Raw genomic sequence first — 10,813 nt, forward strand, 5'->3', positions numbered from 1 at the left:
GCCGGGCTGGGACACCTGGGACAAGCCGGAGCCAGGCCAGCTCCAGGCAAGGCCTGGCCCAGCGCTGGCAGAAGGGCTGCGGGAGCAGGGAGCAGGGCATCAGACCAGGCACCCCAGCTTACAGCTGCCCTGGCCCACGGCAGCTACCAGCCGCTCACGCAGGGAAGGGGACAGCAAGTGTCCCGAATTAATAATCACGGGTCGTCTGTTGTTACTGGGGCCAGGCTGCAGCAGGGTTGAGCGTTAGCGTGGTTGTTAGCAGGTCGTTTACAGCTGGCTGCAGAGACCCTCTTGGCCCATCCAGTCCCTGTCCCCAGCCCAGGATCGTGGCTGAAATCAAAGCCCTCTCCCCGGCTCCAGGGCTCAGCACGGGTCCTGTGCTATCCGCACCGTCTTCCTCTGCTCATCAGCAGCGGCTGCTCGGATGCAGCCGGGGGACCAGGCTCAGGACAAGGCACAGCCACGATGGCCCTGTAGGATTTTGACCCCTTGGAGCCAGTAGTGTCCCAACCAAGAAGAGGGCCGGGCCAGAGGCAGCACCAATTTTAGGTGGTTTGGGGCTGGGAGAGCCCACACGTCTCTCCACCGGAGAACAGCACAAACATCGCAGTTCCGCAGGAAGCCCGATGCCGCTCAGAGCGAACGAAGCCCACCAGGACAGACAGACCAACTCTTTATTCGCGGTACTTCCACCCCCTCAAACACCCCTGTGCAGACAGATGTTCCCTTCTCGGTCCTCGCTGGAGATGCGGGTGCAGGCTTCCCCCGGGTACAGCAGCAAGGGGAGTGCCGCAGAGCCCCAGCGCATCACGAGCCCCGACAGCACGGGGGGCAGAAGGCTCTACGGCTCCCAAATCGCAGTTTCCCCAGCACTGACCTCCCCTGCGCAGCGAATGCTTTGAGCTTGGCTCAGACACTAAACGCGTAAGCCCAGCGTGCAAAAGGGGCTCCGCCTCTCGCCTGTATCTGTTCCAAAGACACAATCAGGAGATGCCCTGTAGTCCCTGGACAGGTTAACAGCTTTAGCACATTAACAGGTTTCTCGTCTCCGCAGGCACTTGGGTTTTTTTCCTGTTTGGAAGTTACCAGGGTTCCCCATCCCCTGGGGTTCAGTGAGCCCTCAGATGCACATCTGGCAAAGAGCCCAGGCACTTCAAATCTAACTCATTTTAGCAAGAAACAAGCCAGACTTGAAGACAAGAGCCAGGCTTTGTGGGCAAGAGGGGATCCAGTTCTGCTTTTAAAAAGAAATGGCCAGATTCAGCCTAAGACACCAACCATATGGCAACGCTCCACCCTACGGCACACAGTGGTATGTGCTGCACCCGGAGGCAGGCAGCCTCAGGACCAAGTGATCGCGAACTGCTCCCACATCGGCAGCGACACAGGGACAGTCAGCACCTGGGGGGGCGAAGGAAAGATCGGCGTCAGCGAGAAACTGAGCTTGCGGGGGGACCTGCACCCTCAGCCGCTGGCTTTCCTGGGGCAGCCGCCCAGCTCTGCGCCTCCCCTGCAGAGCCCCTTCCCACCGGTGGCAGCTCCGGGCTGGTCACGCGAACCCTCCGAGAGGGTTTCCTACGGCAGACGGCCGCCGTGTCACTGCTCCTCCGCGGAGCTCGGGGGCTCTGGCCCCATCAGCCCCTCTCCCGTCAGTCCTTCATCCCCCAGCCCTCGCCCCCTTGCACAGCCTCGTCCAGCGCGGCCCCGGCCCCAGGGCAAGCGACTCGGCCCCAGGGCAGAGCTCGAAGCTGGGCTCGATCAACCCTTTACTCCCTGACACGAACAAAGCGGCTCCATGCCAGTCGCCGGGGCAAAACCCTTCCTCCCCGCGGCTGAGCCATGGGGGTCCCTTCCCAGCTGCCTGCCCCGCCGGCTGCCCGGCACCGCTCCTCGCCGGGCAGCCCAGCGAGCCGCCCCTTTCCCGCAGGCTCGGAAGAAGCTACGAGGCCAAACGCGCTTGCCTGGGTGTCGCTGCGGTAGGAGAAGTCACCCACGAGGGCACCGTTGGCCAGGACTTGCCGGGGAGGACTCGTGACGCCCAGCACGGTCACAGTCTTCAGCAGCAGCCCGTCTACCTCCCCGTTCGCCCGCAGGAGCTCGCTGAGCACGGCGCCCTGCAGCAGCAAGAGGAGCGCGTTGCCAATCCCCCAGCGACTGGGACCCGCACGGAGCGGCAGATACCGTCAGAGGCCTCCTGCCACCGGGCCCCGTCCCCGCACTCACGTGCGTCGCCAGGAAGAGGATCTGCGTGTAGTCCCCGCTCTCGAACGTCTGCAAGCTCTCCCCGTCATCCCAGAACAGGTCACCCCTGGCAAACCCATCTGTCGTCAGCGCCACAATCAGCATCATTCCCTTCTTCCGGGACTCGGCCGTTCTAAACGCAGGCTCCTGGGGTTGCAGACAAGGGTGGGGGGGTCAGATACAACCCACGCAGCAATAATCGCTTCGAGAGCTGACAGTGCACGTTGGGACACCTTTCCCCCAACCCTGGTTGAGAAGTGAAGGCTCACGGCTTGTTCTGCAGTGTCCAGTTTGCAGGCAACCACTTCGCGCACTCCCTGCCCTGCCCTCTTGCATACACATGGCTTTGACAGCCGTGATGACAAAATGTCACCAGGGCTTCGCTTCAGCAGAGGGAACTCACCTGCAGAGGCAGGATGTGTCCCGCTCGGACGTGCACGTTAATCGTGTCCAGGGGAGCCGGTAAGAGGATCCACTGCCCTTTGCTGTGGATGGTTGCATCCTGAATAGCAACAGAAAGGGGAAAGAACATATTGTAGAGGCCAGTATGTCCGAGAAAGACCTCAGCCAGGCATCACAGCTCCCATGGGTGAAACCCCACAAGAGGCAAAAGCCCCAAATAACTAACAGCCTTGGGAAAACTCAGTCGGGGTCCGATAGCGCAGACGGGATAGAGGAATGCACATATGGCCCAGAAGAGAAAGCACTGCTGCCCCAGAGCTTCTGCATCAGTGCTGTTCCCCAAGACCTCTGCAGCCCAGCGCTGCCGGGAGCAGACGGGCGAGGAAGCACCTACCCCAGCTAAGCTGTACCAGGTCCCTGCTGGGAAGTAGCCGCTGACTTTAGTCTTTCCTGCCTCAAGCGCCGGTGTGACGAGGAGCCCTGCGCCCCACATGAGCTGGCGGTCCACAGTCCAGGTGTTGGGGTCTTTTGGGAACCTGGAGAAGCCCGCAGAAGATCGCACGTGTGGACGCCCCACGCGGCCCCATCCCGCCATCCCCAGACGCTCCCCTTGCTCAGCCACTGCTGCCGGCCGGGGCCCAGCCGGGCACTCACTCAAGGAAGAGGGGCCGCGCCACCGTCTCCCCAGCGGAATGGGCTTTGTGGAAGAGGGTGTAGAGGTAGGGCAGCAAGGAGTAGCGGAGGGAGAGGGCCTTCCTCATGGCGTTCTGGGCAGCCGGGCTGAAGGCATACGGCTCCTGAGGCTGCGAGGAAGGAGCTGAAGTGAGACGCTGGGACAGCGCGGGCAGCACGCGGGAGGAATGGTAGAACGTGTCTTTCGGGGACGTGAGATGGACTTGGCCGAGACCCTCCTCGGCACGGTGAGCACTCCCCGCCCCACGGCTGCTGCCCGCCTGGGCTCACCCGGTTGCCGTGATCATTGTGATTCCTCATGAAGGGGTAGAAGGCGCCCAGCTGGGTCCAGCGCACACACAGCTCCTCGGTCGTGTCACTTGCAAAACCACAGATGTCCGCCCCAACCAGCGGCACCCCGAAGAGATTGAAGAGCAGCACCTCTGCGGGGGAGACGCGGACGGGATCGGGGCTGTGCGGTGTCTGGGGCACGGAAACACGCTGCCGGGCCCCAGAGCCCATCGGAGCACAGGGCCAGGCCCTGTCTGGCAGGAGCTCCCTCTCCAGCAAGCTGGAGTAGACGGGTACCACAGCACTGAGCTCCGGGACACAGCAAGGACGCTGGCAATGCTGGCACAGATTTGAAAGACCAGAAGGGGCACCTCCCCCAGCAGAAGTCCCTGCAGGTGTCAGGCCCACGGAAAGCGGGTGGGAACAGACCCCATCTCATGGCATTGCAGGCTGTGAGGGTTGCTGGACTCAGAGCTGACTCCCAGAGAGACTGCGAGAAGGTGAAGAAGCCGTGGAGAAGTCTCCCAGCTTCCAGAAAGGCGCAGTTCCCTTCAGGGGAGAAACAGCAGAGGGATGAAGCCCCAGGAGCCTACCTGGTATGGAGTAGGACAGCTGTTCCCAGTTGCTCCAAACATCCCCCGTCCAGTGACCAGCATAGCGCCCGTGACCAGCGAACGTGGATCGCGAGATCACGAAGGGCCGCTTCCCCCGAATCCTCACCAGTGCACTGCGGGGACGATTCGGGTCAGTCTGGCCAAGAGAAGTCCCTGGGCTGCAGCAAAAGCCCTGTGTGCTGCCCTGCACCAGTGACTCCAGTGCAAAGCTGGCTCATACCAAGGCCACCCACTAACACCTCATATGTGGGGCAGGTGATGCTGGGGCATGGAGCCCAGGAGAGCCACGTACATGAACCCCCACCATGGGAGATGGGAGCCACCACTGCTGGACATTCACCCCGGAGAGCTGAGCTCCCCCCATGTCTTTCTGGCCATCTCTGGAGTCAGCACAGCTCCAGGAAGGCAGAGAGAAGCCCGGGGCCAGTGGATCCCGCAAGCAGCCCTGGCCACAGCCTCACACCTGACGGGAAAGCCCAAAGCTGCGCTTTTATCCCACACTTCAGAGAGAGTTTTCCTCCAGGCCTGAAGGAGCATCAGTCAAGAGGGAGCAAGTGTCTGGGAATGTGCAGTGCGAGGCACCAGGGCACCAGGTTCCCCTTCTAGCACTGGCCGTTCAGACTGCACCAGTCCCAGGGCAAGTGGGGATGCTTCTGGCCACCTCAGAGCTAGGGACTTGGCAGAAGGGAAAAGCCTATGTTATAGAAATCAAACCTTCGCCTATTCTTTGAATCTTTTTCCCTGTGCCCAAACTGCCCACGCAGTAGTGCAGGGAGATACGTCTCTCCTGACGGGACATTTCCAGCATCCCCTCCTCTCCCAAGAGTTCAGGATGAGCAGCTGGGTGTCTGCTCCCGGAGGCTCCTGGGACGGGGGCAGCCAGTGTCCTGTAGGAGGGGGCACTTGCCCTGAAGGAGCTGCAACAAGAGTCAGACTTACTCATGGGAAGCAATGGCCTCTGTCAGCCCATACAGATTGTGGAGGTTGTAGTGAGATGAGAGGTACTGCTGGCTAGAGGCACAAATGGTTCCTGCTTGAAGGCGTTCCCCGAACACACCTGCATGGAAGAGAAGATGGTGAGAGCAAGCTCAGGGCAGCAGTCGTCTCGGCAGCAGGCCTGCAAGGACCACGCTCTGCTGGGATGGGTTCAGTGCCCACAGCCACCTTCCTCAGCAGCAGGGCTGGCACAGGCTCACGGGGTACCAGAAGCAAAGGATGCTTCACTCTCCTGTGGAAGGGCACAGTACCCTTAAGGAAAGTAATGCCTTGGCAGTCACTGCCTCCAGTGCGTCTGCTCTCCAACTGCAGCGAGCACTCAGAGCGCTCATGCAGGAACGAGACCTCGCAGAGAACCAGAATCAGCATTTTGGTTCGTTCAGCGCACCCAGCCCTGGTTCCCTGCCTGCTCTCCCACGCTCAGAGCCTGCACCTGCAGCAGACACGTGCCTGACCTCTCCCAGGTCCCTGCACGTTCTGGCACCAGCGAGCCTCACCTCCCTGCTCCTCCCGGTGCTCCCTCCTCCCCGGACAAGGGCCGGTACCTGCTTCCCTCACCCGGCACGTAGGGCGGGTCCTCCAGGCTGTTGCTTGGGCAGCCGTCCTGAGAGCCCTCCACAAAGTTCGATGGCTCGTTCATGTCCTGGAGAGAGAGATTTTTGGTTTCTGGACCAGGACACAGCAGATGCACAGGGAATGAGACAGGGAAGTGCAGCCAGCAGCTCTGCCAGGGCTTCGCGCAGGCACTGGGCCTCAGGAGAGGGAAAAGCCACTTACAAGCCACATGCCATCAAAGGGCACTTGGTCGTGGAAGTCCTTCACCATGTCGTACCACCACTCGCGCGTCTCGGGGTTGGTAAAGTCTGGGAAGGCTGTTGGGCCTGGCCACACCTGGAGGAGGCAGGGAGGGAGGACGCAGCAATGGGCAGAGCCGGCTGTTATGGCAATTAGCCTTGTCGGCCACCACGACAGGGCCCGACCCTAGGTTCCCGCAGAAAAGTTCAGAGCCAAATCAAAGCCAATTAAACAATTCAATTTCAATGACGTGCGTGCAGTAATTGCAGCTCAAGCTGGGTGCCCCCGAATAGGGACCCCGAGCAAAGAAATCCCTGGGCAATTATAGCTTTTTCAAATTAAGTTTCCCACCCCTCAGGCACTAGTTCAGACCAATAGTAATTTTTAGGTCTGGGGTCTCCTGCTCCTTATTGGGTCTCATCGTTGTTCCTAGGCAGGCTGGTTTCTCCCTTATCTTTACTGTTGCGGTTTGTGCTGACAGTTGTACCTTCATTCCTTGTTGGGTCTTACTGTTGTCTCTCAAGGTCCTGAGGAGGAGGAGGTGATTCCAAACCATAACATTTAACACTGCCCCGGCAGTGAGCTAAGGCTTTGTCCCTCAAGGTCCTGATGCCCTGCACTGGTCTTATTTCAGAGCCTCGACACCCTCCCTTTGGGAGTGTGAGACGCAGGAATGCAGACTGCTTGTAACTCCCTTCTCTTCCCAGCTGGAACCAGCTCTGAGGCCCTTTTCTTACTGGACTAAGGAAAAGTTCATTATTTTCTCTAAGTGCGGCCTAAGGCTCCAGCAAATTTAGCTCCTCATGCTAAGCAAGGTTTATAGAAGTTGTGCTATTCTTTAACACCTGCCATCCCCATCCCCACTGCATCCCGCGTGCCCGTGTCTCAACTGCCTGCTTTTTCACCCCGGTGGTCTCACGGGTGCTTTCCCCCCTCACTCAGGGCTGCTGGGCTCAGCAGCTCTCCCAGCTCCATCTCACGGCTGCTGAAGCACCAGGAGAACACGGGGCACTTCATTCCCACGAGCTGTGTTAAATCCCAGCACATACCTTCCCGACCAGGGGCTGTCCAGTGGCATTTCGGATGAACACCCCTCGCTTCAGTCCATCGTCATAGGGTCTGTAGGTGCCAGGAGGCCCGGAGCTGCTGATCCCGGGATCCTAACAGGGCACAAAGCAGTGACTCCCACAGGGAACACCTTCTTGCACTCCAAGCACACGAGAGAAGTACGAGGCTCTCATCCGCACTCCGCCCAGTCTGCCAGCACCGGCACGCAGGGCTGCATCCAGCCAATAACTTCTGCAAGAAATTCTGCAAAGCTCTCGGCGAGCGAAGCACAAGGAGCCTGAGGAAGCAGCACGCACTGCCAGGCGGCTGCCGAAGAAGGGGTTTCCGAGGATTTTACTCCTGTTGGAGCCCGAGGGGGGAGCTGAGGACCCGGGGGATGCACAGTTCACAGGCAAATGCTGTACCAGTGGTTTTCCAGGCTGAGAACATGCTTCAGACACACGAATTGCTTCCCACAGCCTCCTGTCCCCAGTCTGTGACTGCTGATCCTGCCCTTAGGCTTGGGATCTGACCAGGCCAAAGGCAGCTACTGCCAAACTCCCCCAGACACCTCAAGGAAGGCAGCGGCTTCCGCTGAACGAGCGGCGACACCGACATTCAGGCCCGGTCAGCAGGCAGGGAAGGGGCTGGGACAGCAGGGACACCTGGAACTACACCTTTGATCCGCTGAGGAAGCTCGGTTGTTGTTCTTGGACAGCATTTACTCATTTATGTATGTGGCAGGCTGGCAGGTAACCAGATCAAGAGACCGCAGCCGAATCCTGGCTCGCTGCAGCTCTCTGGTTTCCCAGCCCTTTGCACAAGGGGCCAGAGCCCATCGGGGCAGGAGAAGCAGGGTGAGGCCGGGGCGTCACTCACCACAATCATGATGTACCTCAGGCCGCTCTGGTGAAAGTCCCGCACCATGGCTGGATAGTCCTTGAAAGTTTTCTTGTTGAAGGTGAAGTCCCTCTTGGCGTCCATGTAATCCAAGTCATTCCACTGCGCATCCTGCGGAGACCAAGATGCCGCGTTACGGAGGACCAGGCCTTGCCTGCACGCAGCCATACCCCCAACCGCGGCAGGCACCCCCGCCCCGCCGACGCTCTCCGGCCAGCCTCTGTGTGGCCGATTTTGGGGAGAGGCTTCGCCGTCCGTCCGTAACTGCTCATCCCGACTCCAGACGCTTCCCCAGACAGCAGCCGAGACCTACCAAGGGGAAGCGGGCTGCCGTCATGTTGGTCACAACCTCCCGGGTAACAGCGGTGGAGGAGTAGCCCCAGCGGCAGAGGTGGAATCCCAGGCCCCAGTATGGGGGCATGAAGGGGTACCCTGCAAAGCAGGAGGGAGAGGTTAGCAAAACCGGCAGAGACACCGCAAAGCGTCGGACCTGCCCTGCAGTCCCTCTGCCACCGCGGCCCAGAGGCACGGCGGCCCAGGCACCTGCCCTGCTGCGGCAGGAGGAGGGGGACGGGGGTCTCTGGGAGAGGGCTAGCGTTTGCTTTCTTCCTAGCCACCCCGGGCGCTGCGCTTACGACGTGGGCAGTACGGCTGACAGGCAAAAGAGCGGCCTGCAGAGCCCTTCACCCTCGAAGCACCGCACACAGGACAGAGAGGTACCGTCGGTCCGCTCCCAGCGACGTCTGGCCTCCGAGGCAAAGCCGACACGGGAACGCCCGTGCCCCCTCCCAGCCCACGGGGCCCAGGAGTTCAGGCCCCTACCAACGACATCCAGGTACTGCCGCACGACGCTCTTGGGGTCCGGGCCCAGGAAGACGTAGAAGTCCAGAATCCCACCCGTCGTCCGCCAAGTCAAGGCTGGACCGGGCTGCAGCACCACGTCTGGGGGAAGCACCAGCACGAGAAGGGTGAGAAGAGACCCGGGCCACCCTCCCACCCGGGCACCGGAGCTCTTGCAGGACTCACCCATGGCGTTGCTGTTCAGCAGAAAGACTCCGTGGGCCGAGCCTCCGTCCTCCATCACCAGGTAGAAGGGGTGGGAGCCGTAGAGGTTGACCTGGGGCTGGAGCACAGCGCAATGCCAGCAACGCGCCGCAGAAGTGGCCCCCGGACTACTGGCCCAGGTGCCTCGCACTGGGAGAGAGCAGCTGCTGAGCAGCACGGTGCGGAGCCCAAGGGTGCCAAGCCCAAGCCTTGGGATGGTCCCCGAGACCTGCCCTGGGCTGGACCGAATGCTCTACTGGCTCTGCACAAGGACGGGTCCCAAAGCTTAATAAACATGTACAGATACTTCTCAGCCTTGGACAAGAAGGAAGTAGAGAAACAGAAAGGGACTCGGGGCCCCTCCCCCAAGCACAGTATTTCCCTTTTCCTCGGCCCCGCTGCATACCGCGGGTGCCATGTCCCGATTCCACAGCGTGACCTTGGTCCAGGCCGTGTCGAGGATGAGGGACGTCATGTGCTCTCCCAGGCCGGCAACGAAACGAGACGGCAAGGACGTGGAGATCTGCAGGAACTGGTCCGCAAACAACAGCGGTGCCACCGTCGTGTTCAACCTGCCAAAGAGACACAGACTCCCAGCAAACAGCCCGGGCAGCGCCGAGCACCGCGGGCAGGGAGGAGCGGCCCAGCGGGAGAACCACGGCTCTGGGAGGCAACGCGGACGGTCAGAACCAGGTGCCGTAGGCGCAGCACAAACAAGGGGTGTCAGCTGAGCTCCGGGAGCCCGGCTTCCCTCCTCGGCGAGACGCTGAAACGCCGAATTGCAGCTTTAGGTAAGAGCAAAGCCACAAATTCACAGCAGCCGACTGCTGCCCCTGCTCCCAGCAGAGAGACCCGGGCGCTGCTGCGACCGTGCCAGGCCCCGATTCCAGACAAACTCCCTTTGGAGCAGCTTCCGCAGGGCGCAGGAGTCAAGAGGAGGTGGGCGGCCAGTGCGGGGGGCACAGCCGGCCCGGGGCAGACCCGAGGAGCCGGGACGGCGCAGCGCGGAGCGGAGGAGCAGGGAGAGCTTTGGGCAAGGGCCGAGGCTCGGGGCGGGGGCAGCGGGGCACTCACAGCACCCTCCCCGTGGACTCCCTGTAGACGACGAGGCCGAAGGGATCCTCGTTGAACCGCAGCCCGTAGAGCGGGGAGGCGGCGCGGGCGCCGGCCGGCGGCGTGTCCAGCGGCACCTCGTAGCGCTGGCCGGCCGCGTCGCGGAGCTGCGGGGGGGAGAGCGCGGTGAGCCGGGCGCGGCGGCCGGGGCCGGGGCCGGGGCCGGGGCCGGGGCCGGGGCGGCGGGGACGCACCGTGAAGCGCAGGCGGCTGCGGGTCTCCAGCGCCACGTCGAGCCGCAGCGTGCCCACGTCCGCGGGCAGGAAGCCGGCGGCGCAGCGGCGCAGCAGGGCCGTGTAGCCGCCCGCCGTGGCCGTCAGGTTCTCGGCGCGGTAGCTGCGGTAGCCGCGGGGGAAGAAGCACCAGGGCGGGCCGCTGCCGGTGCCGTCGGGGCGCCCGGGGCCGGCGGGCGCGTAGCAGCAGCCCCGCGCCTCGCAGCCCGCCCGCGCCAGCAGCCGCTCGGCGCCGCAGTCGAAGCGGTCGCCCGGGGGCACCTCGCAGCGGGCGGCCCCGGGGCTGCGCGACGCCGCGGCGGCGGCCACCAGCGCCAGCAGCGCAGCCGCCGGGGCCCGAGGCCCCGCCACGGCCCGAGGCCCCGCCATGGCCCGCGCCGGCTCCCGGCAGACGCGGCGGCGGCGGCGGGCGGGCCCGGCCGCGCACGTGATGATGCCGCCGCCGCCGTCGGGGCGGTCCCGGCC

At 62.6% G+C, this 10,813-nt stretch overlaps 1 protein-coding gene across 1 annotated transcript; it reads right to left on the reverse strand.

The window, feature by feature from the left end:
* Nucleotides 1-660: 660 nt before the first annotated feature.
* GAA (alpha glucosidase) lies at nucleotides 661-10,801 on the reverse strand. The gene is made up of 19 exons (XM_064522854.1): nucleotides 10,310-10,801; nucleotides 10,077-10,222; nucleotides 9,409-9,574; nucleotides 8,985-9,081; nucleotides 8,781-8,900; nucleotides 8,272-8,390; nucleotides 7,938-8,069; nucleotides 7,061-7,171; nucleotides 5,994-6,107; nucleotides 5,775-5,859; nucleotides 5,160-5,277; nucleotides 4,200-4,333; nucleotides 3,607-3,758; nucleotides 3,298-3,446; nucleotides 3,038-3,179; nucleotides 2,645-2,743; nucleotides 2,224-2,388; nucleotides 1,962-2,114; nucleotides 661-1,401 (listed from the first exon to the last, which is right to left on the reverse strand). Exons 1-19 carry the CDS (start codon nucleotides 10,715-10,717, stop codon nucleotides 1,342-1,344), a joined length of 2,670 nt encoding a protein of 889 aa, XP_064378924.1. The 5' UTR covers nucleotides 10,718-10,801; the 3' UTR covers nucleotides 661-1,341.
* Between the last annotated feature and the right edge of the window lie 12 nt (nucleotides 10,802-10,813).

This window comes from Dromaius novaehollandiae, chromosome 18 (assembly GCF_036370855.1).
Source record: "Dromaius novaehollandiae isolate bDroNov1 chromosome 18, bDroNov1.hap1, whole genome shotgun sequence".
In the NCBI taxonomy this organism is placed as follows: Eukaryota; Metazoa; Chordata; class Aves; order Casuariiformes; family Dromaiidae; genus Dromaius; species Dromaius novaehollandiae.

What these genes read in the sequence shown, in the direction of transcription:
- GAA (XM_064522854.1), bottom strand. Translation starts at nt 10,717, where the DNA reads ATGGCGGGGCCTCGGGCCGTGGCGGGGCCTCGGGCCCCGGCGGCTGCG. An exon ending in GACACATCCTGCCTCTGCAG is followed by an intron (nt 2,389 to 2,644) that starts GTGAGTTCCCTC and finishes CTGCAACCCCAG; the next exon opens with GAGCCTGCGTTTAGAACGGC. An exon ending in CCTACCGCAGCGACACCCAG is followed by an intron (nt 1,402 to 1,961) that starts GCAAGCGCGTTT and finishes TCGCCCCCCCAG; the next exon opens with GTGCTGACTGTCCCTGTGTC.